Here is a 27,156-nt window from a genome sequence, read left to right as displayed (position 1 = left end):
CATGGACACATCAGACACGTGATGTTCAAAACAAAACTGAGTCATGCTAAAAATGCACATCATGTCCGGGAGAATACCTGCAGTATTGATCAACAAAAAGCTGATCATTGCTTAGGGGATGTTGCAATCATTTCTTGTTACCATGATGTGGAGAACAGGATGTAAAGAGGTTTATGTGGACACTGCTGCTGCTGCTGCTGCTGCTGGGAAGGAGGGGGATGAAAGGGGTGGGGGCTGTCCAGCAGGACATACACGTATATTTCCTCTTCTCTATTATGAAGGTGTGTCCACTCACCCAATGAGGCTGCGGCACACACATGCGTCACTTTGAGCAGAAGGAGGGGTGGGGGGTGGCTCTTTGCCTATAATAAACCCGGCGACTGCGCCTCTTCTCCACACACGAGACAGAAGACTTTAACAGGACTCAACACCTGAAAAACTTGAGATTACATTTTTAAAACTTTTTTTCTCCCTCGGCTTTTCTGTAATAAGTTATATTTCAACAGCTGGGCTCTTTTTCCAACACTTTTTCCGCACTGGAACTTGATTTTCTGCGCTAAAAAGTGCACATTTCCTCTTTTTTACCAACTCTTAACACTTATTTAAACTTCTGCAATGTTTCCAGAGGCCACCAAAGGGTGAGTACACTTTTGATACTTTTGAACAGACTGTACTTTCAGCTTTCCTCTTCCCATGCTGCTGAACACATGGCCCCTTCATGGGCAGGTCGGGGCTGTGGGTAAAAAATATGTTTGGCTTGGGGCCAAAAGAAATGCGCACATGTTCTGTGGGCGGCGAGTCTTAAATGAAAAACCATTCAGTTATTCCTTAGGGAGTCAGACATGGAATTTAACTGTGTCTTTTGCACTTTATATCACATTTTTACTGATCAGACAATTAGTAACATCAATATTCTCGACTTTCACTTCAACTTTATTTAACTTTATGATGTTTTTTAGGTGTTAATAAAGTAAAATGAAAAGGAAATCTTTATAGCAAAGTCTTTAGGAGCAAAGCCACGTATATCCATTAATCCATGCTTGGGTGGGGGTGAAACCAGCAGTTTGTCACATGAAAGGAATTACACAAATCACAGTGGATGAGTGAGAGTAATCTCTCAATTCAGCAGACAAATAAAAAGGTGTGTGTGTCACCACTGAAGAGTACGAGGCGTGATACTACAGGAATGTGTGTGTCTCTTCAAGTCATCTCCTTATTAGTAGCAGTTCTGCGATCAGGCCTGCTGCCCAGAAAAACGCTCTCATCTTGTAATCTGATTATAAAGACCGCATCACATGATACTTAAAGAATCAGGAGGCAAAGAGAGGTGAGTCTGAAAAAGTTTTTGCAGTCACCCTGACCCTGGACCTTTTTTTTATGTCACCCAGCTACACCTATGACGAATGCAAGGCCACTGCTGATTGGCTGCTGGCCCAGACTGATGTGCGACCCACAGTGGGCATCGTGTGCGGCTCGGGGCTCGGAGGGCTCGCTGACATGTTGAAGGACCAGGTTGCCTTTAACTACAAGGACATCCCAAACTTTCCACAGAGCACCGGTGAGTTTAACCAGAGATGTGGATTCGAGTCACATGACTTGGAATCGAGTCTGATTCAAGTCTCAGATTTGATGACTCTAGTTTTGCCTTAACAAAATCAAGATTTGCAACTCAACCAATGACTCGTGACTTCACTTGTGATACCTTCCCCCAAGTCCAAGGATTTTAAATTATTTAAATGTATAACACAAATCAAGTAACTTTCCCTTCATTACCTGAATCAGCTATTAATTCCCAGCGAGCTGACCTTAATTTCCCAGATCCATTTAGGGACTGTTCTTTATTTAGAGGAGGGGGGGGAGATTCCAGATCTGGTTGTTTTTTTCTGACAGAAGCATTTGTCATACAAAATGTGTCCAAGGCCTGTTAAAAAATTTTTAAAATCCAATCGATCTTTAAAGGAAACTTGACGCAGCGGTTTTGAAAGGCATGTTTTCTTCTAAAATCTGCAGTACAACAAATACGAAATACAACCATTTAAAGTTGTATGCCCTTCCCCTACGACAAAATAAAAAAACAGAAGTGCCCCCCTGGGTGCTTAAAAAAATATTTGACATGCCTCCCCTTTATGCGCCACCTCCTCCCCCCTAATAAATACCGAACAGTCCCCTAGTTTGAACCAACATCCAATCAAGTAGCAGGAGAGAACAATTAAGAACTAACACTATTTTACTGAGCCCCAGATGGAAAAATATACTACTAATAATAATTTTGTTCACGTACAAAAACTACACAGTCGTTAACATAAAAACAAACTGCAGTATGCACAATGTGTGGATCCAAATTCCACCTTTCAGGTTGCACAAAGAACAGTAAGTTGAGATGAATACTAACATAGTTAACCAGCTAATGCTTAACTAATGTGATTTTTGTGAATTTAAAATTGGACTTACATGTGTTGAAGAGATCTAATGACTTGCTGAGGCTTGCTTGTATAGGTCTTGGGACTTGTCAGTCTTGACTCAGGACTTGAGTGCAAAGACTTGAGACTTACTTGTGACTTGTTCCCACCTCTGAGTTTGACTACAAAGAATGTCTGGACTGGTTTCTATATGCTGTTGATATTTACTGACTGGTTTGTGTTTCCTTCCTGCAGTGCACGGACATGCTGGTCGGCTGGTGTTCGGCACCTTAAAGGGGAGGCCATGTGTTTGCATGCAGGGGCGCTTCCACTTGTACGAGGGCTACCCAATCTGGAAGGTGTGTGTGCTGTAACAGACTGTGTTCGAACACTTGAGGAGAAAATTGCCATGAAATGTGTGGCCTTTAAAGAATGCTGCTGAAAGAGCAAAGTCCCTGCTGAGTGGTTACATAATATCTTATGTACTGTATGTGTGTGTGTGCTTCCAGATTACACTGCCTATACGCATCTTCAAGCTGCTCGGCGTGGAGACGGTGATGCTGACCAACGCAGCCGGAGGCCTCAATCAGGATTATAAGGTGGGAGACGTCATGATCATCAAAGACCACATCAACATGCCCGGATTCGCTGGCAACAATCCGCTGTCTGGACCCAACGATGAGAGGTAGGATGTGTTTCCTGTAACCTAACTAGGCTTATTTAACATGTTTGCAGATACTTAGTTCTCCTTTGGCCTCCACACACACTAAACCTTCCAACCGTCTCTCGACTCCTTCCTCTCACAGGTTCGGTGTGCGTTTCCCCTGCATGTCCGATGCCTATGATCGCGAGCTGCAGCAAATGGCCATGGACGTGGGACAGGAGCTTGGCTTCGGTGACTTCTTGAAGGAGGGCGTCTACTGCGTGCTGGGCGGACCTTCATTCGAGACCATTGCTGAGTGCCGCATGCTGCACAAACTGGGCGCTGATGCTGTCGGTGAGTAGTGTTTCATGGACGCCATAGCCAAAAATACAGACTATTTCATAGTTGCAGTTTCTGTACAGCAATGACATATGAAAACCAGACCCTTAAAGGCGCAGTGTTTAAGATTCGGGGGATTTAGTGGCATTTAGCAGTTAGGGGTGTGACGATTCATTGATGCACCGATTCCATGACCAACGATCCGATCTTATCAACGCAAATTAAGAACATTGATACATGTCATCGTCTTCGAGATACAAATTTATTTTGAAATTCCCATAGCATGTTAGTGACACCATTTTCATCCAAGCACACCTTCTTCCCAAACATTCAAACAGTGCTAGCAGTCTCGCGCCAGGCAGATGATGACAAGTAGCCAAGAAAAAGATATATATTGAAATTGTCTCATATCAATCGCAGGACCCTAAAACGAATCAAATTTAAATGTAAAAGCATTGTGCCAGACTTTGAGATATCAGGAAATATTGTATCTCTGTCCAAATAATCGATATATTATTGTGAGGTGATGAAACTTGCGACCAGCTGAAACTTCTCCCTGTTAGAATCCCTTCAGTGTTCATTGTTCAGGAGGTTATTATTTCTGTTGTATCTATTCTGGTATCTTTAATATTTATCCCGATGTTTTAATTTCCTCGCCAGGCATGAGCACAGCCCACGAGGTGATCGTCGCACGTCACTGCGGCATGCGCGTCTTCGCCCTCTCGTTGATCACCAACCAGGCAGTGATGGACTACGACAGCGAGGAGAAGGCCAATCATGAGGAGGTCCTTCAGACGGGCAAGCAGCGAGCGGAGCAGCTGGAGCGGCTGGTTTCCACCATGGTGACCAGGATCGAGCACAACAACTACGCCTAAGAGACGCCATGATAGTCAGAAGCTATGACGAACTAGACTGAAAGTGGTTTATATTTAATGCTATTCTGCCTAAGAAAAGCCCACTTAGTTTAGTATTTGGGTGAGCAGTCGGGCTGTTTTTAGTCTTAGGTCAAAAGATGCTAAAAGAGAAGTCCTTTCAGAAATCTCACATAGATATATACAGAATATATATATACAGAAATACAGAACGCACACATCGTTTGTTTTCACATCACTGTACCTTATGACATCTTACATTCCTCTACCTGACGAAAACTTTTTTTTTGTATCATTTTAAATGAGATGTATTTGTTCTAACTTAAAACATGTGATCAGCTTGTATAAATGTCTGCAATTTAACTTAACAATGAGCAAAAAATTTGCTGTAAAGATCTTAATATTATGATGTTGTTGAAATGTGTACATTAGTGGACTTAATGTATTTTACTGTGGTTGTTTTTTTTAATATGAATGTTGTTACTAAAGGTACTATTTATTACTATATTAAGTTTGTTTGTGTCGTTCTTCGGGGTGTGGAGGGGAACCTCTTTTTTTATCATTTTAACTGATTTACTCATCACAACCAAACAAATAATATCGATATCAGCCTGATATCAGCCCGATTATAGCCTAACGCAGCGACATGCAGTGTTGGCTTGTGTCGTGTGCAATAATCCATTGCTTCATGTCATCCTTTGTATCATAGCAGACGACAACTGGTGCCACGTCTGGGATGCCTCACAACTTTCCGACATAAAGTCTAGCATGTTTGATTTTCTTTTTGACGGTTACAACTTCTCCCGTTATCGCCGTACCACTGACGAATAGGAACACAGAGCGATCTGCTGCCGTACACAACTGTACGACAACAGCCCAGCCTTTTTGATATTTCCTCTAGCGATGTTACCACACAGAGCGATAAAAGGTAAAATGATGGTGTGAAACAACAGAGGCCCTTTAGCAACCCGGTGAGTACTGCCATTAGCATCATGCTAGCAAACAATGTTATTTCTTCATAAAGGAGAATATTAAGTAATAAAATAGTAAATACTTACATTTACTTGCCACAACTGCAGAGGCTCCCGTTTGCCTCGATGAAGTTAATGCATCGCGCCATCATTTCAAACATTTCGGCTGGCACACGAACAGACACAGTGACTGAAATAATAGTAACAATAACAAAAATAGGACAAGAATAACCCGACGACACACGTCGTAAAACACGACCAGGGATGATTGGTGTGGACCATCGTGTAGTGTGTCATGTCTGTCGGCCAAGTCACCGCACGATTTTATGACTCCACAATCGCCTAATCTGACAAGTGACTGTTGGAACAGACAGAAATGTCGTGTAGTTTTAACCCGGCATAAGTGACTAATGGGAACAACAAATTTGTACAATATTAAACAAGATTCCTGCAGCAAGCTGCTAACAAACAGACTGCAATGTAAGCACTTGGGGCATTTGTGCATCGTAAATCTACATCCACTGAAAGTGCTTTTTTTGCCACTGACAGGCTCAAATTGTTATTTTAAGTGTCTGACAACGTTATGGAAAGGATCCCTACAGAGATAGACCTTTTTGTTTAACCAGAAACTGCCATGAAATTGCACCAACCTCACCAGACTCCATTAAAAGAAACTGTAATTTTAGCATGCATAGAATCAGCATATTTTCATATCTTAATGGGTGAATTAAGGGTTTATTTCAACCAAACCAGAGCTGGTGATTGTTGGAACAGTGGAATGAGAAATCAAGACTGTTTATGCGAGTTTTATTTTGTTTCCGTTGACTTTGAATAAAGTGTGATTACAGGGATAAAATTACTTTTTATTAAAATGGAGTCTGGTGGGTTTGGCGATAGCAATTTTGGGGCTGTTTCTGGTTAAACAAAAAGGATCTTACTTTTGAACCAAAAGGTCTATCTCTGTAGGGATCCTTTCCATAACTTTGTCAGACACTTATAATATAATAATCTGAGCCTGTCAGTGGCAAAATCAAATACTTTTACTGGACATAAATTGATGGTGCACATTTGCCCATTACCGTTACATTGCAGCCTGTTTCTCTGCTGCCATCTGCGGCCCTCACACTCAATACTGGACCACTTTCAAACACTGCTGTCTCAACTGATCACAATTAAACATCAGAAAACAGAGTTCAGGTTGAGAAAAACACCCCCCCCCCCCCAATATAAGAATATAAGTTGATAATTAATTCAGAGACTCATGAAATCCCAATGTTTATTTTCAAAGTGTGTATTGAAGTTTTACAGAGACGCTACACAGTAAACCAATGTATTGCATGACGAATGGGTCCAAAGGGACCCAGAATGCTACCACTGTAAACATTAGATAACGTTACATAAGCATTACGCTGCTAAAACTGAAAGACTGAAAGATGAATGCTGGCATTGTCGGAGTATCGTATAAATTTAAGGGTTTGGCTGTCACTTTTTGAAATGTTTCAAAATCAGCTCTTGACATTTATAGAAAGACAAGAAATAATTGGCAGAACAAACATTTTGGGTATTTGTAACACTTGAAACTCTTTGCTTGATAAGAAAATGATAACACTTTACACGTATTTCTTCCATACCTAAACACTTTCAAGTCCCCCCCCCACCCCCCCACCCCCACCCAAATGTGACACATTATTTTGCCATACAGTTCTTTAAAATAAAACACTTGCTCCCCTGGTTAAAAAGAAATTAGGCAGGCAGACGACATATCACATGTCACACATGCATGCACCCAACATATCTGTCCATCTTGCATAATAGTTTACCTTCACCTAAAGTATTGATGTGTTCTTGTTCCCGTTGAAAGGCAAGATTAAACAAGGCTGACGCATCCCTTTTTTAAACCACTGTGACATCCAGTTCCAACCATAATATAAATTTTTTTCCATATTTTCCAAAACATTCAGTAAAAAGTGCCATGCATATTACATCTGTCTAAAAGCTAAACAGAATTACTTTTAAAGAAATAAAACCCAACACATTCTCTATGATACAACAAACCACCATTGTCTCTGCACTGCAGTGCCCAGTAAAGCGTCATGAGCAGATTCTTGATGCTGAGGTGAAAGCAAAGTTTGGCACAAGATGTAAACACAAAATGCCCGGCCGGCAATGTTGCTACAAAGGCAGAGCAGAGAAAAATAATCCTCACATTCATATGTGCTGAATGTGTGGTGTTAAAGAGTAAGCTGAAGAACAAGCTGGCACACTCAGCAGCTCTCCATATCGCTGGCACGGAGATTGTGATAACTGACAGCAGGCTCATCGTCAAATATCTTTGATAAAAAATAAGCTCTGAGAGGAGGGTTTTGAAGATTGTCCTCACATTAACTCTTAGTGGACTGACCACTAGATTGTTTTCACATTAAATGATTTAATCAAAAATCTGTCAAAAAGAGTAGAAATGCAGGAGTATCTCAAACAATCTAGAGCTCATTTTATTAATAAGTAATTGTTGATAGCTAACCCCCCCAAAAAACACAATTAAAACCAAACCACTAATTGACTTAATTTGTTTTAAAAGGGCAAAACTCGCCGACTGATAAAATGGAGCAAACCTAAACATATTGGTTGAGTTTCAGCAAATGTGGACAGCTAAAAACACCTTTTCAAAATAGCCCAGCTTGGCTGATGCCAGCTGCCAATATAGACAACCTAACAATACATTTTAGGTGAAAGGAAAATGGTTTTCATTTTCAAGTTGAAAAATCCAGCTCAGGAATTCCGCTTAAAATATGCTAAGCTAAATCCTGCTAAAAGTAGCCAACAAATGTGGCATCAAGACATATCATTTTATGTAGTGTTTATTAGTCAATTATATAAATTAGGCCTGTCACTACAATTACGTTGTCAACATATCCTACAATATATGGACATTGGACATATCACCTGTGTTTACATGCATGTTTGTTTACATAACATGATGCCAGAATAAACTGCAGGGTTTCGCCTTTTTTTGTCTCCTAACTGCCGCATGCTTGAAGAAAAATAAAACACTTAAAAGATGACACAGTGTAGCTTACCGCTAGCCTGCAGCTGCACTTTTGGAGAAAAACATGCACAGTCCTGATAGTCGTTAGCTTGGCAACTCATGGCAACATGCTAAACATTTCGTCGTTTGAGGTTTTACTATTCAACAACTTCATCCTCCATTTCCTGAAATCCAAAAACAAACCACCTGGCTCGCAGGCCGTCCATCCCCGGGAGCAGACTGCAGCACACTGGCCCAGATTATGGAGATAACTGCGAAGTGCTTGCAGAGCTTCGCTAATCGTTTGTTTTGTTTTTGTTGGCCAAATTTAGTCTAAAACTGAGTAATTCTGGACTACTCCAATAATGGTATTACAATTCTATATACTTTCTTGTATATATTACCAGGTGTGAATTACTTTTTTACAAAATATGCTAATATTTTAGCAAGAAATGTTTGTTTCTTTTTGAAACACCGTACTTGTGTTATTATGCTATTTATATAAGTGGCATGAAATGGTCTCAAATGACAATAATATCGTTTATCGCAATTATTTCTGGGACAAAGTATCATCCAACCAAAGTCGTAAATAGTGACAGGCCTACTATCAATTTATTTGAATATTTAATTTAGAAATTTACTTCTACTTCTTCCACTTTCTCTAAACCTACACTAAGGAGGTAACTTGTAAGAAAACATATGTCTAGATGCCTTTTTTTCCAAACAAACAAGCTACAAATCAATACAAATTTTTTGTCTCCACCAGCTGAAATTTAGCCAATATGTTTATGTCCGTCCTCTGCATCCAATAAATGTTCAGCTAAAACCGTTCTTGCTCACAGTCAGTGCTACTGCAGAGTTGACGGCCAGGCTCAAAAACGTGAGCTTCCTTCTGTTGGCAAAACAGGTGGCAAATAAAGGAATTGGCACATTTTTCCAATGTAGGCACTGTAAAGATGAATTTACAGTCTTTAAGCTTCGTAGGACCTCAGCAGCGAGAGGAAGAACAGGTGGAGGAAAAGGCACTTCTGAAACAACACATACTGGGCCTGGAGCTGCAGCAGGATGCAGTGCAACATTTACAGAGTAGTCCACTCATCTCTAGGCAAACATGGTCAGGGTGATCCACTGTGGGACACAGAGAGAGCGTGAATTAGGGGGTGCTAATTATAAATAATGATAGGTGTTTCATGCACAGAAATGGTGAGTAAATATCTAACACAAAATGTTTTAGTAGATAAAATCTGTAAAGCAAAGACTGTGTTTGGGTATGTGGCAATATTTCTGTTCACATGGACATGTGGCCATACCTGAGTGAAGTTGAGGGACATTAAACCATCTTTATCTGTGTCCATGGTCTGGAAGGTTTCTGCAGAGACAAAAACAAATATAGTCTCTTAATACATACACCAAGGAGGTTATGTTTTTGCATAGTTTGTTGTCCGTCAGCAGGACTAAAAACTGCTGGCCTGATTTTCATGACACTTTGTGGAAGTGTAACATGGTCCGAGAAACAATAAATTGTGAAGACAATAAAGCCTCCACAAAAATAGCATTTTAAGTCTTGTGTGTGATTTATCCTGGCTTCATCGTCGCTAGTGTAATTTATACAATGTAAAATGCCATAGGCCTGTGCTAATAACGTTAGCATGTTATATTTGTTTGGAAAACATGTTTAGTATAAGACAGCTGTTTTGTTGGTAAACCTTAGACCCGTTTCCACCGCAGGAACTTCGAGGTAATTTTACAGGGCCGGGGCCGTTGGTGCGTGTCTCCACCGCAGGAACCACCCCCAAGGACAGAGTTCCGGAACTTTTACGGGGGCTAAACAAGTCCCTGCCTCGGAGTAGGTACTCAGAACGGCCCCGAAAGACTCCTGGCTGGGGTTTGGGGATTACTTGGTGCTGATTGGATATACTCAAGGCGGGATGTGACGTCAACAGAAATAGCCGGCATTTTTAAAACTCAGCAGATGAGGATTAGCTCGTTCATATAGCTTTCGCTGCCATGTAAAAAAAAAAATCACTAAATGGCCCGTGAAAAAAATATTCTTTCCAGCGGATATCTTAATTACAACATGATTGAGCTAGCAAAGCAGTTTTGTGTTGCTATGTGTGGTATTTATTCAGTTTTGGGAAATCACGATGTCTAGAAAGCATCAGCTAACAGCAGCGGCAAAGCTAACATCAGGATGTCATCTGTTAAAAGCCTCCCGTTGTCGGTTTCGACATGAAGCTACTCCAGTTAGCTCAATCATGTTGTAACTAAGACATCCGTCCCTACGTTGCCCCAGTCAAAATGGTCGCGCAACGATTACGTCACATCCAGAGGCAGCCCGTAACTTTACAGGAACCTTCCTCGTACTCCACTCAGTGGAGACACGGCGGTTGAGAGGGCCGATGTTCCTGTAGTAGTTCCTGCCCCCCAAATAGTACCAGGAACTTCTTCAGTGGAAACGGGTCTCTTGTCAGTTGTAATGGAGCTGAATTTTGTAATGTTACCTTTGTTAAATGTTGCTGTTGTCCCTGGCTTCATATGAGTAGAGGAAAAGTCTGCTAGCTGCTAGGCTAATTTATACAATGTAAAATGACATAGGCTTGTGCTTATAAAGTTAGCATGTTATATTTGTTTGGAAAACGTGTTTAGTATAAGACAGTTGTTTTGTCAGTGAACCCTGTGAGTTGTAATAGAGCCACATTTTGTAACGTTACCTTTGTTAAATGTTGCTGTCGTCCCTGGCTTCATATGAGTAGAGGAAATCTCCACTAGCCACCAGGCTAATTTATACAATGTAAAATGCCATAGGCTTGAGCTAAAAACATTAGCATGTTGTATTTGTGGGGAAAATGTGTCCTGATAAAGACAAGTGTTTGTCTGTGAATGCTGCGAGTTATAGTGAAGCTGATTTGTGTGCTTGTGTTTGAAACTGTAGCTATTAAGCCATGTTTAATGTGTGTTTAATGTGTGTTTTGTGTGTTTTGTATCAACTGCCTTATTCAGTGATTTATTTTGGAGAGGAAGAGACCTCTTTGGATGACTTCCTGAACAATGAACACTGAAGGAATTCTAACCGGGAGAAGTTTCAGCTGGTTGCAATCTGCAATCCTCACCACTAGATGCCACTAAATCTCCTTAAATCTTTCACACTGCTCCTCTAATATGCTGTGTTTAGTTGAGTATGAATCCCAGCAACCCACACACATGTATTATATGCTATTTATTTCAATTACAAACTGTATTATTTGATCTGGGTCTGACAGTTTTGTGATAAAGTGAGGTGATAAGCTCCATGTTGCCTTTTTTAACAAAACACCTGACAAGTGGGTGAACTGTTCCTTTAACAATATCAAAGGTATGCACTAATGGGACTCACTGAACATGGTCTCCAGTCGGACCAGACAGGTGACAAAGTTGTCAAAGTCAACAGACATGTCGGCCTCTGTGTAGCGCAGGATGATCAGCTGGAACAGTTGGTTTGTCAGCTTGAAACCTGAAGGAGAAGAAGACAAACAAGAAAAAGTCAGACAAGAACAAAAAGATTTCTAAAACTACAATCGAGCAGGGAACACTGTGACGAAAAGAGAAAATGCCTTCTTTCCTTTGTCTGGTTATTGAAACAAAAAGGACATGTACCTGCAGATTCAAGAGCCATTCTCATCTCATAGGAGCTCATGGTGCCCGATTTGTCCAAGTCAAACTGCCTGAATATGGTCTGGCATGGTGACAGACAGATGGAGAATGGACAGAAAGAAAAGAAACAGGAAATTAATAACGGAAAGAAACAAGCTTTGAGACAAGCAAACAAGAATCTGAAAAACCAGTCCACTGGCCAGACATCAAAACAAACAACAGGCTGACGCAAGTACCATGAAGCAGAATCAATATTATTTTATCCTGACTTCCCCGTCTGACCTGTCAGTGTTTAATCTCACCAGGTATCGTTTAATCTTTTCCCAGAGGACATGGAACTCTGTCAGGCCAAGCTTGCCGCTGCCGTCCGTCTGAGCCACCAAGTCAAGGAACAACAGTGACGTTCATCTGATCAATGAGTGCGACAACAGAATCAAATTTTGATACTACTTTGAGCAGTCAATTTAAAGGGGGAGCTCCACCGATTTTACACATCAAAGTCTGGTCTCTGTTGACTCCTTACTCCAGTTTTGCAGAAATCAGCTTGGCTATGAACAACAAGCCTTACTATCTGTTGCAGGCCATGTTTTGGCCATCATTGTGGCTCAAAATTGACATCCATGAAAAAGTTTTGTCTCACTTTGAACCGGAGCATCTGCAGATTAATTCTATATTTAATGTCTGATGATCCACAGACAAAGTTAGGTTTTTATTTAGTTAGCTGGATATGTACTGTAGAAATTCAATTAGAAGCCTAATCCTAATTAAACACCCACTCCTTTTTACTAGCCTGATGTATAAATGAAGGCCTGTCCCAATTAGAGGCCTGGTCTGGTTGCCAAGCAGTTATAAAAGTGGGCTGTTAGCTACCCACTTGAGCTAATGTTAGCTATTTCGGTCACACATACAAATATAAATGTTTAAACTTGTATCAATATAGAGATGCTACATATTATTAGCAAGGTTAGATTCTAGCATAGAGCTGCAGTGTTAAATCAGTGGAGTACTCTGTTAAGGAATCCAAAGAATCCAACATGCTTGTTCCCCTTATCATATTTATGCTCAGTTAATGTTTAGGAATTGAGACTTCAGTGCCATAACAAGGATACGTCCATGAGGCTTATCATACTGCGACAAGCTTCTTTTGAGAAGCCGTCCGTCTTCAGGTCTTTATCTGTTAGCATGAGAAAGTAAGACACAAAGAAGAACACATTAAACAGTCTGGAGCGAATTCCACTAATCCTACACAAATAAGACAAAAAGAAACTGTGAAATTCTTAAAGTTCTTTGCAAAAAGTGAAATGCACCCCTAACTGTGCTAGCGTTTCAGTGTACCTGTACTACACATATCCAAATTACGTCATATGTGTTTGGTACAAAATCAGCCCCTTTCTATATAAAAGGGAAAAAAAGTAGATTTCAGAAGGATCAGCGTTAATAGCCACATACAATTACAGTGAAATCATTACCATCTTCTGACAGGTGGTGGTAACTGAAGTGCGTTGATAAGGAGTATCATACCCAGCACTGACCCAAATATACTTCCTCTTTGTCACGTTTAAATTCCTTGCCTAAAGTTTTGAGGAATACATCTGCATCTTGTCAGTCTGGACCTCACAGTTAGCAGGCACAAGTAGTGCGCAATTCACGGTGCTATCACCAGTCATTCTTTGTGAATTCGCCTTTTAATATTGAAAGTTTAAATACTTGTTCCTAATTCCGTAACGTTATGAGCAAGCTTGTAATTCCAGAGTGATTTCATCTGTTACTAACGTTTGCTGATGATCCTGTTCAATATGGTTTGCAGCTCTGAGATGCTGATCTCCATGTCCTGAAGGCACAAACAGAGAAGAGCAAATCATTTGACATATCATAACCGATATTTCTCAAAGCTGCTAAACTCCTGCTGAACTTCCCGCTGAGCGCGCTTACCGGCCCGGCCAGCTGTCTGAAGAGATTCTTGAAGCTGGCGTCGATCTGGCTCTCATCTAGCTCAGTCTGAAACACAAAAAGAGACGTTTAAAGTAAGCATTAGCTCCTTCCTATGCATTATTGGTGGTGAGGTGTTGTAGTTCAGCTGCATCCTCTCACCTCTGTTGGAAGTTTTGCTTCGACGTTATCATCAAGCTCCCTGACATGGAAAGAAGATAAACGTAAAGTTACATTGTTGGTTATTTTAAAACGTATGATTTCTTTCATCATGATGTTCCTTGAGTATTTCTAAGAAATTACTTTTTAAAAACTTGTCTTTTTTTGTTTTGAGAGGTTCTGCATGTAACGTTTTACATGTATTAATCGCTTTTTGTTGTCAACAGGTAAACAGACTTTAACGTAATCTGAGACCTTCCCCAACTTTCTTGGTTGCCCGTAACAACCTGTTGGACTGACTTCTGTAAAAAGGACTGTGGGAAAATTCAAAGGGTGTTATGTTATGTGCGTTTCCAAGTGCCTTGAATTTCAGCTCAACATCAGTGTTAACAGCGTGTAATACTTGCTAACGTAAAGGGGAACCGGACAACTAGACACCGGCGCCCACCACAACAGAGTCCACACAAGCGATGTTTCCATGATGGACATTTTGCAGCAGACCTTGACACTGAGGTTTGTGCTAGTTGAATTTGAGCTGTTACAGCTGCTAATTTAAGTCGGAGTCATTCTACGGAGCTGCCGTCTGCTCCCCTACTGACAAAGTAACATCACTGAGCGGTGGGAAGTAAGTACCTTGGGGTGCAATTCGTCAAATTCAGTGCCCAACATCATGAATTCAGTGCCCTGGTGCTAAAGACAGTCCTCACAGAAACATTGACATTTTAAATATGATGTTATATTGTAGTTTCAGCTGGCTAATAATACCTAACGTTGCTTGCTATTGTGGACTAATCGCTAGCTACCAACTGCACCAAAATACTGTGTTGAGTGGATGACATCAGCTGACGCATCTAGACTCTCGAAGGTGGTTTGCAAAATGCTAAATCCACTCCAAGGCAACTGAAAACAGATCCTTGCCACATAGCTAAGTCGCAGCTAGCTGGTCGGCCAATGAGCTAACGTAGGCAAGAGCAAGTACACCATTATCTACATCTGTATCTGTTCAACCAACTGAATTATCTGTATCTGTAAATACACTAGGCATAGGTGGAGTTTGAACCAGAAGTGGGTGTGGCTAAACTGAAAATGGGCGGGACCGGAGTTGCTATATTTATTATCTATTAGAAAACTACTTACAGAACAATCTCAGGATTGAGCTTCAGATCAGTTTTGTCAGTACAGCTATTGACACATTTGTACCTGATTGATACTAATGCTCATAAAAAGCACATTATCTGTACAGGATACTGGTTTTATCCAAGTACTTTGCTCAACCCTAGCCTGCAGAGTGCAAGCGTGAGCAACAGGATGCTGACTCCTGTTACATACAGAACCTTTGAATGCAAATTCAGTAACAGTAATCTTTGACGGGTGGTTATGAGGAACACTTTACTGAGAACAATTCTGAAAATAATCTTGTAGATGTGAAGAATACAGAAGTTTTCTCTCCAAAACATCATATCATGCCCAAAGTATCTTCTGCTCCCACTCACTCTGAGTCAGCTGGCTTCTCAGAGAAAACTCTGAGGACAAAGTCGGCCTCTTTGTGCGGCTCAAAGGTAGAGGGGACAATGATGTATTCTCCGGCCGGCAGTCGCAACCGCGAGCTGACCTCCCTCAGGTTGATGAAGAGCTCTGAGCGAGCGCTGGAGGCGTGGGTGAGGAAAAAGTCACGCTTCAGGTGGACTCCTGACTGGCCTTTAAACTGAGAGGGGAGGAAGTTGGTCAGCGTTCAATAAATCCTTTAAAAGGTTTAACATGGTTTTGTTAAAGTTACATTTCTGATCCTCTGCTACATTGTGAACCTCTCAGGTCTGCTTTGTGTCCCCAGTATCAAAACTAAACATGAAGAAGCAGCATTTACTTTTTAAGCACCATATATCTGGGACAAATCCCCAGAAAACTGCAAGTCTGCTGCAACTCTCAGTTCTTTAAAATCAAGACTAAAGACATTTCTGTTTGCCGCTGCCTTTTATTAAAACAAAGAATTATTCATTTCTTTTCTTCTTGTATTTTATTCCTGTCTTACTGTTTTAGATTGCTTCTATTTTCTTATCTTTGGGCTCTTTAATTACTGTTTTTAATTGTATTTAGACATTTTTATTGCACTTTGTGTGTAAAGCACTTTGAAATGTCCTAATGTTGCTCAAATGTGCCATTTATAAAAACGTTCCTTGCCTTCTACTTCTAAGTTAAATGTTTTAATCGAGCAATTTAACAACTTTCAGGTTGTTCTTGAATCACAAGACAGAAGTGGAAAGAAATAAAGCACATACCTCTCTTGGAATCTGAAAAGGAAAGAGAGAGAGAGAGAGAGAGAGAGAGAGAGAGAAATTGATTATTACAATGAGGGACGTGATCTGGAACAACATAAAGGCAGAGAATAAACTAGAAAGTAGAGATTTGTCAGTGATGAGAAATTAAAGACAGTCGCTCAGACAAACTGAGATAAGTATAGCCAGGAATTTAACTAATAAAAGTTGTCATGGGTGCTGCTTTTGTTTCCACTTTTCTTTGCTCCCTTTGGATAAAAGTTACTGGAACTAAATTTCAGCATTGTCCAAGTGGCAGTGACTCAGAAATTAACTGGATTGTGAAATGCAATGAAAACAGAAGGATGAATCAAGCAGCAAATGAGGTTCTTGGGGTGTGTTCACAGCTGTAGTTTGGTTCATTTGGCTCAGACCACGGAAAACTAGAATCACTGGTTCTCAGGAAGTTGCAGAATTCATACTTCTGCGTGGCTCCATGTCGACAAAGAGCTTACGTCGTGACCTGATGTGAACCTTCCCCAGAAATGCTACTACATGTCATAGTGACGCAGACCTCCTGTCTATTTCTCTAAGCTGAAACCATTTCCCTCAGTGGAAACAAAGCTTTAATTTACTTTAATTTCACAGATAAGAAACAATATGTGATTTATGTGTGATTTATCCTGGCTTCATATGAGCAGAGGAAATCTCCACTAGTTGCTAGGCTAATTTATACAATGTAAAATCCCATAGGCTTGTGACTAATAACGTTAGCATGTTGTATTTGTTTGGAAAACGTGTTTAGTATAAGACAGTTGTTTTGTCAGTGAACCTTGTGAGTTGTAATGGAGCTGAATTTTGTAATGTTAACTTTGTTAAATGTTGCTGTTGTCCCTGGTTTTACAAGTGGAGGAAAAGTCAGCAAGCTGCTAGGCTAATTTATACAATGTAAAATGCCATAGGCTTGTGCTAAAAAACATTATCATGTTGTATTTGTGGGGGAAATGTGTCCAGATAAAGACAAGTGTTTGTCTGTGAATGCTGCGAGTTAAAGTGAAGCTGATTTGTGAACTTGTGTTTGAAATTGTCTCTATTAAGCCATATTTAATGTGTGTTTAATATGTGTTTTGAATCAGCTAAACTTAACGGCACTTCACAGAAACCTCCATCGCCGACTAGTGTTTTGGAGGTGTAACAGCAGAGTGACAAAGACGCACCATCGCACCAGTGTAAATGCTCACAATGGCGACAGCGTAGGGTCTGCCGCACAACTACTATATAAATCCCAAACAGTTTACATCCATGTCACAACTGGGTGGTAGTAGTAGATCCTGGGGCATAGTGACGTTAACTCTTGAGAAAACATTCAGTTAATCAGTGATTGTTGGTGAGTCTGAACCTGTTGGAATTTATAGGCTCTGATTATTAATGACATCTGACGGCCTAAAAGGTGACACAAGAAGAGATTTTGATTGATAGGCTTTTAAATCACCGAATGGACCAAACAGCCGAGTTGTGAAAGCATCCTACGAAGTCATGAGAACCCCCAGGTTAAGCTCCTGGTCTAGAACTTTAACAAGCAGCGTTTGTTGGACGGCAGCTAACCTCATAGACGGCAAACCCGATGGTCTCCATGTCTTCGCCCTCCCTCCGTTTCTTCCTGCGGTCCTTCTGCATGAGGCCGACCAGGAAGCTGCATTCTGATTTGCCAGGGGTATCCGGGTGCTGCAGGGCAATCTTGAACTGAGGATTGAGCCAAAAGGTTGCTGGGAGGAAGAGTCGTAAAGGTCAGATTGTTACACTTTCGTGATTCTGTTATCTAGGTCACAGTGAATCGAGGAAACAATCAAATTCCACGCATGTGTTCAATCATGATGGGGCATTCCCAAAATGTATTTTAAAGCAGGCCATTGTTGAGTTACTTAGTGTTTAAATGGGAGTCACTGGGTCACATTCCTTTGGTAAATTCATCCAAATCCTCCCTCTCTCCTTCTACACCTCCTTGTTTTTGTTTTTTAACATTCTTTATCCCCTAAAAGTAACGTATTAAATGTCTATGGAATACAGTATAACCATTGTGTGATCCTACATCAGTCAGTAGTAGGAGAAACTCTGAGTTAATCTCCAAAATGTACAAAGAAAATAAAATTACACTATGTTCTAGTAAACATCCTCCTTCTCTCCTTTCATTTAAACCTTTCCTAACAGTTTCTTTCTCTCATCCAAGAGCTTCCCTCCTCTTTCCTCCCTCTCATCGCTCATACCTGGGTAGTTCCTGCAGCCTCCAGCAGTGCTGCCCCTCCTCCACTCGCCCTGATACAGCGAAGAGCTCCATTTCTTCAGCTGGCTGTTCTGCAGGGCGTCAGCTGTCAGGTTGCAGAGCTCCAGACGAGTGAACTCGCGCAAGAAGTCTTTGAACGACATCCTGAGAGACATAAATACACTGTTAGGACAGCCAAGAGTTGAACCTTGTTTCAGTACAGATAAAACATAAACTGTTTGCTGTAATAAATCAAACAGACATTACAAAGGGAAACAGAAGCATACCAAAAAAGCACAGTACACCCACTGGCAACTTTATTAGGTACACCTTGCTAGTACCAGGTGGGACCCCTTTTGCTGTAAGAACCGCCTTAATTCTTGGTGTCATAGATTCAACAAGGTGCTGGAAACATTCCTCAGAGATTTTGGTCCATATTGACATGATAGCATCACACAGTTGCTGCAGATTTGTCGGCTGCACATCCATGATGAGAATCTCCCGTTCCACCACATCCCAAAGGTGCTCTATTGGACTGAGATCTGGTGACTGTGGAGGCCATTGGAGTACAGTGAACTCATTGTCATGTTCAAGAAACCAGTTTGAGATGATTTGAGCTTTGTGACATGGTGCGTTATCCTGCTGGAAGTAGCCATCAGAAGATGGGTACACTGTGGTCATAAAGGGATGGACACGGTCAGCAACAATACTCAGGTAGGCTGTGGTGTTTAAACCATGCTCAGTTGGTACTAAGGGGCCCAAAGTGTGCCAAGAAAATATCCCCCACACCATTACACCACCAGCAGCCTGAACCGTTGATACAAGGCAGGATGGATCCATGCTTTCATGTTGTTTACACCAAATTCTGACCCTACCATCTGAATGTGGCAGCAGAAATCCAGACTCATCAGACCAGGCAACGTTTTTCCAATCTTCTCTTGTCCAGTTTTGGTGAGCCTGTGTGAACTGTAGCCTCAGTTTCCTGTTGTTAGCTGACAGGAGTGGCACCTGGTGTGGTCTTCTGCTGCTGTAGCCCATCTGCTTCAAGGTTGGACGCGTTGTTGGTTCAGAGATGGGCTTCTGCAGACCTTGGTTGTAACCAATGGTTATTGGGCATATTTTTTGTACCCAATCAAAGCTTTAGTTGCATTGCCTTCATCGGTAATGTCACATCAGCTGATTTTCCTTCAGCTGCCAAAAATCAGAGATCAGAGATCCCATTAGCACAAGACCACTCACCAGAATTCACCGTCCTCGCTGCGGTTTTGTAGCCGACTTCTGACGGAGCGATCCACACTGTCCCACTCTCTGGAGCTGAGGATGTCACAAAGAAAAGAGGTGAATGTACAAAAACATAACTACACCAGCGTTTTTTTCTCATCTGTACTGACATATGACATCAGCGCCAAAAACTGCCACTGCTAAAACTGTTACACCAACAACTTTGGCACCTACAACAGCTGAACCCACTACTACTGCACTCACAACAGTGGCACCTACAACTGCTATGCCTTCCACTGCTGCACCTACAACAGCCACACCCACGACAACAGCGCCAACAACAGCCACTGCCACAACTGCAGTGGGTCCATGTCACTGGTTCGACAGCCCATTGGTTCGACATTCCATTAGTCCGACTGTCCGCGGTGCTCAACGGCTTGCGGCGGGTGTATGGTGCGCCACGACCGGCTTGAGGCGGAGCAGGCTCACGGCTTATGTTTGTCACTTTCTTTTTCATTTTAACCCACACCATGATCTTTTCCTGACCCTAACCAAGTGTTTTTTTTGCCTAAACCTAACCAGACCTTAACCACAGGGCATCATGATGATTTCGGAAAAATGAGTTTAATATGGTCAGAACAATGGGATGTCGAACCAATGGGCAGTTCCCACTGCAGCACCAACAACTGCTAAGCTAACAACTGTAGCACTGACAACAGTAGCACCTGAAACTGAAGCACCCGGCCGTCCCGCAAGAGCGCTACCTGGTTGATCCTGCCGGTAGCATATGCTTGTCTCAAAGATTAAGCCATGCAAGTCTAAGTACACACGGCTGGTACAGTGAAACTGCGAATGGCTCATTAAATCAGTTATGGTTCCAGTGTTCACTCCAACGTTACTTGGATAACTGTGGCAATTCTAGAGCTAATACATGCCAACAAGCGCTGACTTCCACGTGCATTATTATTATCAGAAAAGATGCTCAACTGGATTGTGACATTATTTCAGCTATGGGGGAGAATGTCTGGTATTTTTTTATTTCATAACTACGGTGATATGACTTTATGTAATCGGACCCATTTCTCAACTCTGACTGACTCTTCTTCCCAGTACTGAGGACAGCAGAACAGCCCAGATAACCCCACTCCGCTACTGTTTGTCTTTCTTTTTTCTTTCTGAGATCAGAGTGGCTGGGTGGTGTGACTTTGGTAACTAAATTCAAGGGCAATAAATGCATGTAAAAACCAGATTCAGTGCACAGATATAAGGTAAAACTGACCAAAATTTAAATTTAAATCCTGCACAGTATCTATTTATCACGTTAAGGACATTGGGAATTGTGTGTTTTTCCTTTTCCCTGTTGCCATTAAACACCACAGTTTCAGTGTTAGAAAGAGTAAAGTAAAATCTTACTTGTCGCTCCAGGGTCCAGTCCACTCCACTTCCCCCCAGGGGTTCCTGATGCGAACCAGTTTGGTCGGACTTCCTCTGTACACCACCTGAGGGCGTAGAAACAGTCACACATATTTACTGTTTGCGTCATGTGGTGTTAGTGTGTTGCACAAACACCCTGCACACAGTCATGTGTATTTACTGTCTGAAACTGTTACAGTACAACACACAATAATTAACAAAGAAATCAGCTTGAATCAGCTTAAATCAAATCAACATGCGTTGAAAAGGAAATAACAGATGCAGAAATCATGACCTGGTTACTCAAGATAATCCACAGACCTTGTTGTGAGCAGTTTCATGTGGGAACTAATTTCTTTCTACCGAACTACACCTAAGGATGCCATTATGTTCACATCTCGCGCTGTCATGAGATGCATGTTTCCCATACACTTGGCAAATTGTGATTAGGGTTCGAAACAATTTACCACTTGAGAATTAACCAGAAATTTTGTGTTTTCTAAGATTTCACACTGCATTTCTAAAATTGTTGGATCTGTTTTGAGCACCACAAAACAACTGTACTGCCATTTTCAGCCAGGAGATTTGCTTTGTTGCCGCTCACCTCCTCCACACCAGTCACAGAGTAGGCGTGTCCCTTCACCAGCTTCTTGAATGTGACGGCCTCCATGTCCATTGAGTTGGTGATCTGAGGACGAGAACAAAGGTCACTGACTACTGATCTACAGTCATTCATAACGTCAGCAGACTTTACAGAGCGAGGAATCCATTAACGTGGTGACGATTACTGGCTGTTTGAACTAATTCAAACACAGTGACACTATAGGGTTTACGTGTGTGTCACCCTATGTAAGCGGCAAATGCAGTGACATTCAAAGACTGCTGAGAAATCTTCACGATTAAACTGAATTCCACATATATTAAAAGATTACTTCACCTGCAAAATGACTTTGTATAACAATTACTCACCACTTTGTTTTTCCCGCATGCCTCCACAGTGAACAAAGAATCCAAAAAGTCCAGTTGTACGCTCAGTACTTCTCAAATGTGCACTTTTGCTAAAACAATACCGTATAAAACACTTGTAAACAGATGTTTTACTTGAGTTTTGCTGTTGTGACATGTGGACTGGCCGCCTTTTTTTTTTTGGATTCTTCATTCACTGTGAAGCCATACGAGAAAAACAAAGTTTTCTACATAAATTAAACGTAACACAGGGTGAGTGATGGTTATACAAATGATAATTTGGGGGGTGAAATGTTCCTTTAACGTACAAAATTGGAGACATGACTTGTGTGCATGCCATACTCTTTCTTCATTTTTACAACACTGAAGGGACAGTTCAGTTTTTCAGTTTTTCAAAGTGGGGTTGTATGAGGTACTTTTCTGTAGTCAGTGTATTACCTACAGTAGATTTAGGTCGGAAGATAAAAAACAAAATATACATAGTGTCCATTTTAACTGATATTGATTTTTTTTGTGTTAAAAATACATTTTGCTGTTTCCCCATCTACAGCAGTGCATTGCTTAGCTTCCATTTTGGTACGCCTGTCTGCTTCTCCAAACTGGGGGCACACCTGTTGTTCTTACTGACAGTGATACAGCGACTATAGACCAGTACCCTATAAAACTGTACTTAAAAAAATCCAAACTATCCCTTTATAACTGTAATAATGTAAACTGTAAATGCAAAGGTTACAGTGTTTGTTATTGGAGATGTTCTACCTCCTCATTGACCTCCCTTTGTTGCTGTTTTTTTCCATCTTTGTCTTCATGTTTTCCTACCACACGAGTCATATTTGCAGTTCGTCCTAACCAAACTGATCAGCACTTATTACAGAGCACGACCTTCACCAAGACAGACGGGAGAGTTCAATCCCCTCTGTCTGCAAACACCCACTGTCCTTGAGAATTACAGTGAATCCATGCCAGCTCCAACCCTTTCACCACGAGCTCTCAATCTCCACTGCCCTCTTCTGGTCCCAGATCAAATTTCCCACATTTTTCTGCCATTACAGCACCCACTCACTCAAACTGCCCTATTTACAGTCTCCTCAGTTCACCCCCACTCAGTCAGACAACAACTCTCTTTTCTAGCAAATACATAATAGTACATTGAACATAAATATAACAGTACACTCTGTGCTGTTGGTGTATTTGAATGCATCTGGTTTCCCTGATCCCCACTCCCCTGTGAAAATCCTTCCAACTTCTGAAATCCCAGGTCGGCATGTACAGCCCTTTGACCTTTAACCTGCCCCTACAGGGGTCAAACTAAAGTATATCTCAGTGAGCCAAACTTTACAAACACCTGTTGGATTTATAAGTGGTGTTAAAGCACTGCAATCTACTGTTTTCATTATTAACGATAGTATTTTGTCCATTTCTCCTTTTGTTTATAAAACGCTCCCAGAGACAATTTACAATGATATAAGGCAAAGCAAAGCAAATCTTAAAATTTGGGAGGCCAGGAAATTAAATTAAAAAATTAAAATACCTGCCCTTTGTGGCACTATCCCCACAGGAAAAACAGCTACAGGTTACGAAAAATACTATTTAAGGGCTGAAAAGCTGCTGAAAAGACAGCGATTAATCTCTTAAAAGCACCCACATTTAGGTGCTGAAAAGCCACTACAAAAACAGCTGCGGTTCGGTGAAAAAAAACAACACATTTGGGGCCCAAAAAGCAACTGAATTAACAGCCAACGGTCACTAAACAACACCCACATCTGGTGTCTTTAAAGCCACTAGAAAAACAGCCATTGGTCGGTGAAAAACACCCACCATTTGGCGCCCAAAAAGCAAATGGATAAACTGCTACGGGTCACTAAACAACATCCACATCTGGAGCCTTGAAAACCGCTAGAAAAACAGCCACAGGTCGCTAAAAAAAAGCCACATTTGGGAGCTGAAAGTGGCTGGATAAACAACCATGGGTCACAAATAACTACCCTTCAGGGGGCTGAAAAGCTGCAGGCAAAACAGCCACAGGTGGCTAAAAAAATCTACGTTTGGTGCTTTAAAGGCCGCCAGAAAACAGCCACAGGTTGCTATGTAACAACCATGTTTTGGGTCTGAAGCACCACTGGAAAAGCAGCCACAGGTTGCTAAAATAATTCCAAAGTTTGATGGCCAAAGAGCCACGACAAAAACAGCCACGGGTCGATTAAAAACACAGCAGGTGTCTTTCCCAGCTGGAGGTACTGAACTGAACTGACGTGATGGCCTGTTTTTTCTTTCTTTTCTTTACTTTGTTTTTTTTTTTTTTTGTTAAAATGTAGATAAATGTTTATTTGTGTTTTCCCCAAAGGTAAGATGAGAGGGAAGATGCCAAACATTAGCTTAGCTTAGCATAAAGACGGGAAACAGCTAGCCTGGCTCTATCCAAAATTCTCCTACCAGCACTGCTAAAACTAAAACAAAGGATGCGTAAGTGATGCAGTACTGACGTCAATGGAGCAGCCCAGCAGTGATCCTCTGTCTACGGCCCTGCTGATGATGCTGAAGAGGTCGGCGGGTGCTTTCCTCAGCTCGTACATCTCCGTCACGCCGCCTGTAAAGTCCTCAAAGCCCTCGGACGTGCTGCCCCCTGACAGGGCCTCATAACAGCCGTTCAACCTGGGACACAGGAGGAGATTAATGAGGATTTAAAATCATTCAAAGAGTGTGTTAGGTATGAGAGCAGGCCTTAGATGGAGTCCAAAGACTTGAGTTGTTGTTAGAGGGGAAAAGTTCAGAGTATGTTCTCTGTCACATCCTCAACAGAGCAAATCTAACAATGCATAAATCTCACTTTACGTCATGCACTTCCCGTTTCTTCTCTGCTCTCCAACCAGGAGGCCCACTTAACTTGGCACGCACATTCAATGCTCTGCTTCACTTTTACAGCTAAGCAAATTTACAACAGAGACCGCAGCTGTCCAGTGGAGCAGCTGTGGTCTCAAGTTGCTCAATATGTCCGTAAGGGCTACAAGTATTTGTCAATCGTGCTTTTTAACACAGATTTTCTGCATCTCGAAACTCTGGTCATAGGCGTCTTTGTATAAAATGGAGCCACCAGCTACAGGCTTCAATAGTTGAGACTGGGACTGGAATTAGAGCAGACCCCTATTCATGTGTATTTATCATCCGTTCTGAACAGCTAAAGCTGCAGCAGCGACAACATCATGCATTTTGATGATGATGTGACATTAATACATCATTAGCCTCGACTGAGAGTTCATTAAGAGTTCATTATGATCTGTCAGTCTCACTTAGCGTAGGCCTTTTCCAGCAGAGCGCTCCAGAACTCAGTTCCCTCTGCTGAGTGGACGAACAGCAGCTTTCCATCCTTCACTGGCAGCCGGTCATCGATCACAACCTCCACCCACTCGCCAAACTGCCAGAACTGCAGACAGACAGAGGGAAACATCAATATTACAACTCACTGACCTAACAGGCGAAATTTATTAAGATACACAAACTATGAATAAGACATACAGAATGTGAAGTCAGTTAAAGGGACAGTCCACCCCTAAAATAAAAATACAATTTCTTCCTCTTACCTGTAGTGCTATTTTGCTCTGAGTTGCAGAGTGTTGGAGATATCAGCCGTAGAGATGTCTGTCTTATCTCCAATATAATGGAACTAGATGGCACTCAGCTTGCGGCGCTCAAAGTGCCAAAAAATACATTTGAAAAACTCAACAGCAATGTCTCTTTCCAGATATCATGACCTGGTTACTCAAGATAATCCACAGACTTTGTTGTGAGCAGTTTCATGTGGGAACTATTTTCTTTCTACCGAACGGCGCCTGCAAACTATCACTGTGCAGAAGGAAGAGTGCATCTACTCACTGACCAGAGGCTTGTGCTTGTGACAGCATGAGATGTAAACTCAGTGGAGTCCTGCTCTGCTGAGCTGTAACGTTAGCTAGCTCAGTGGTGCTAGGTGAGTAGATGCACACTTCCTTCTGCATAGTAATATGGTTGGTGGGTGTATTTAGGTAAAAAGAAAATAGGGGTCATGATTACTGTAAAGACACATTGCTGTTGAGTTTTTCGAATGTATTTATTGGCCCTTTGAGTGCCATATTGTTCTATTATATCGGAGAGAAGGCGGACATCTCCACGGTCAATATCTACAACACTCTGCAACTCACACCAAAACAATCTAGACTGATAAACAGCACTGCAGGAAAGTGGAAAAATATCTTTGATCTGGAGTGAACCAGTGAACCATCCCTTTAAAGGACAGAGCAGAACGGAAGCAGGTCATTCATCAGACACTCAGGATTAAATTACAAGAGATAAACTGAGTTTTATTTGATATAAAGTGTGCATAAAAGTAGCAGAAGTATAAAATGTATAAAGTAACAGAAAATGGAAATACTCAGGAATATATATTCGTTGGAAAAATGTACCTGTACACAGAGTATCTGTTCTGTCTGACTTATTTAAAACTGTTTTATTCTCATAATAGCACTTGAGTAAATGTACTTTCTTACTTTCTACTACTGATCAAAGATCAGTCAGCCCTGTCTTATGTCTGGTGCTGCCAAATTTATCACGCCGCTGGCTGGATTTACTGACACTTCCCTCAGCTCAAATTTTCATTGGTTTGAAATGTAGGGCACAGCAACAAAAGACAAAGAAGAATCAACAGCTTATCACATTTTACCACACAGAAAGAGACAAACACGTGACGCCGAGGAGACATCTGAGAAAAGCTGTAATCCTCAGCCTGCTTCTGCGTTTCAACCCTGAAATAAATACAGTGGCTGAAGGGGAATCATTAAACTCACGCGCCCTCGCTGATGATTTAAATATCTCCAAACCAGTCTTGCAAGCAAATTACTGGTTTACAAGCCAAAGTAGCTGTGATTTGCCGCACCTTGTTTCAACTAAAACAAGTCAACTTATATCCAATATGTCAAGTCAGCTGCATTATAAATGAGAGAACCTAAAACATGTATGTGAGGGTTTCGAAATTTCTTTCAAATCTCTCTGAAAAGATGAAGAATGAGGAGGCAGAACAAGGCTTTGCAGTGCAGCATGTAAACAG

At 41.4% G+C, this 27,156-nt stretch overlaps 2 protein-coding genes across 2 annotated transcripts in view; one reads left to right on the top strand and one right to left on the bottom strand.

Moving 5' to 3' along the window:
- Positions 1-375: 375 nt before the first annotated feature.
- Positions 376-4,760, top strand: pnp5a (purine nucleoside phosphorylase 5a). The gene is made up of 6 exons (XM_049569039.1): positions 376-638; positions 1,389-1,558; positions 2,655-2,758; positions 2,909-3,084; positions 3,206-3,396; positions 4,042-4,760. The coding sequence occupies exons 1-6, from the start codon at positions 616-618 to the stop codon at positions 4,254-4,256; spliced, it is 879 nt and encodes a 292-aa protein (XP_049424996.1). The 5' UTR covers positions 376-615; the 3' UTR covers positions 4,257-4,760.
- A 1,726-nt stretch (positions 4,761-6,486) lies between these two features.
- capn1 (calpain 1) overlaps positions 6,487-27,156 on the bottom strand; it is a 45,528-nt gene continuing 24,858 nt past the window's right edge. The window contains exons 5-22 of the mRNA XM_049567774.1: positions 25,367-25,500; positions 24,563-24,731; positions 21,718-21,801; positions 21,114-21,199; positions 19,719-19,793; positions 18,484-18,644; positions 17,825-17,985; positions 16,244-16,255; positions 15,461-15,672; positions 13,971-14,010; positions 13,812-13,877; positions 13,653-13,710; positions 12,989-13,053; positions 12,182-12,250; positions 11,883-11,961; positions 11,623-11,739; positions 9,560-9,618; positions 6,487-9,377 (exon numbers count right to left, since the gene is read on the bottom strand). Coding sequence (XP_049423731.1) covers positions 9,351-9,377; positions 9,560-9,618; positions 11,623-11,739; positions 11,883-11,961; positions 12,182-12,250; positions 12,989-13,053; positions 13,653-13,710; positions 13,812-13,877; positions 13,971-14,010; positions 15,461-15,672; positions 16,244-16,255; positions 17,825-17,985; positions 18,484-18,644; positions 19,719-19,793; positions 21,114-21,199; positions 21,718-21,801; positions 24,563-24,731; positions 25,367-25,500 — 1,674 coding nt within the window. The 3' untranslated portion in view covers positions 6,487-9,350. The remainder of the gene's footprint in view (positions 9,378-9,559; positions 9,619-11,622; positions 11,740-11,882; positions 11,962-12,181; positions 12,251-12,988; positions 13,054-13,652; positions 13,711-13,811; positions 13,878-13,970; positions 14,011-15,460; positions 15,673-16,243; positions 16,256-17,824; positions 17,986-18,483; positions 18,645-19,718; positions 19,794-21,113; positions 21,200-21,717; positions 21,802-24,562; positions 24,732-25,366; positions 25,501-27,156) is intronic.

The sequence above is a fragment of the Epinephelus fuscoguttatus genome, linkage group LG23, assembly GCF_011397635.1.
Source record: "Epinephelus fuscoguttatus linkage group LG23, E.fuscoguttatus.final_Chr_v1".
Taxonomy (NCBI): Eukaryota; Metazoa; Chordata; class Actinopteri; order Perciformes; family Serranidae; genus Epinephelus; species Epinephelus fuscoguttatus.
The sequence above is the reverse complement of the archived record's forward strand: the minus strand, read 5'-3'. Positions and strand labels throughout refer to the sequence as shown.

Bases quoted from the DNA above. Each gene is read 5' to 3' on its own strand.
- pnp5a (XM_049569039.1), top strand. From the start codon at position 616: ATGTTTCCAGAGGCCACCAAAGG. The intron at 2,759-2,908 runs GTGTGTGTGCTG...GTGTGCTTCCAG, and splicing joins AGGGCTACCCAATCTGGAAG to ATTACACTGCCTATACGCAT. The intron at 3,397-4,041 runs GTGAGTAGTGTT...TTTCCTCGCCAG, and splicing joins ACTGGGCGCTGATGCTGTCG to GCATGAGCACAGCCCACGAG.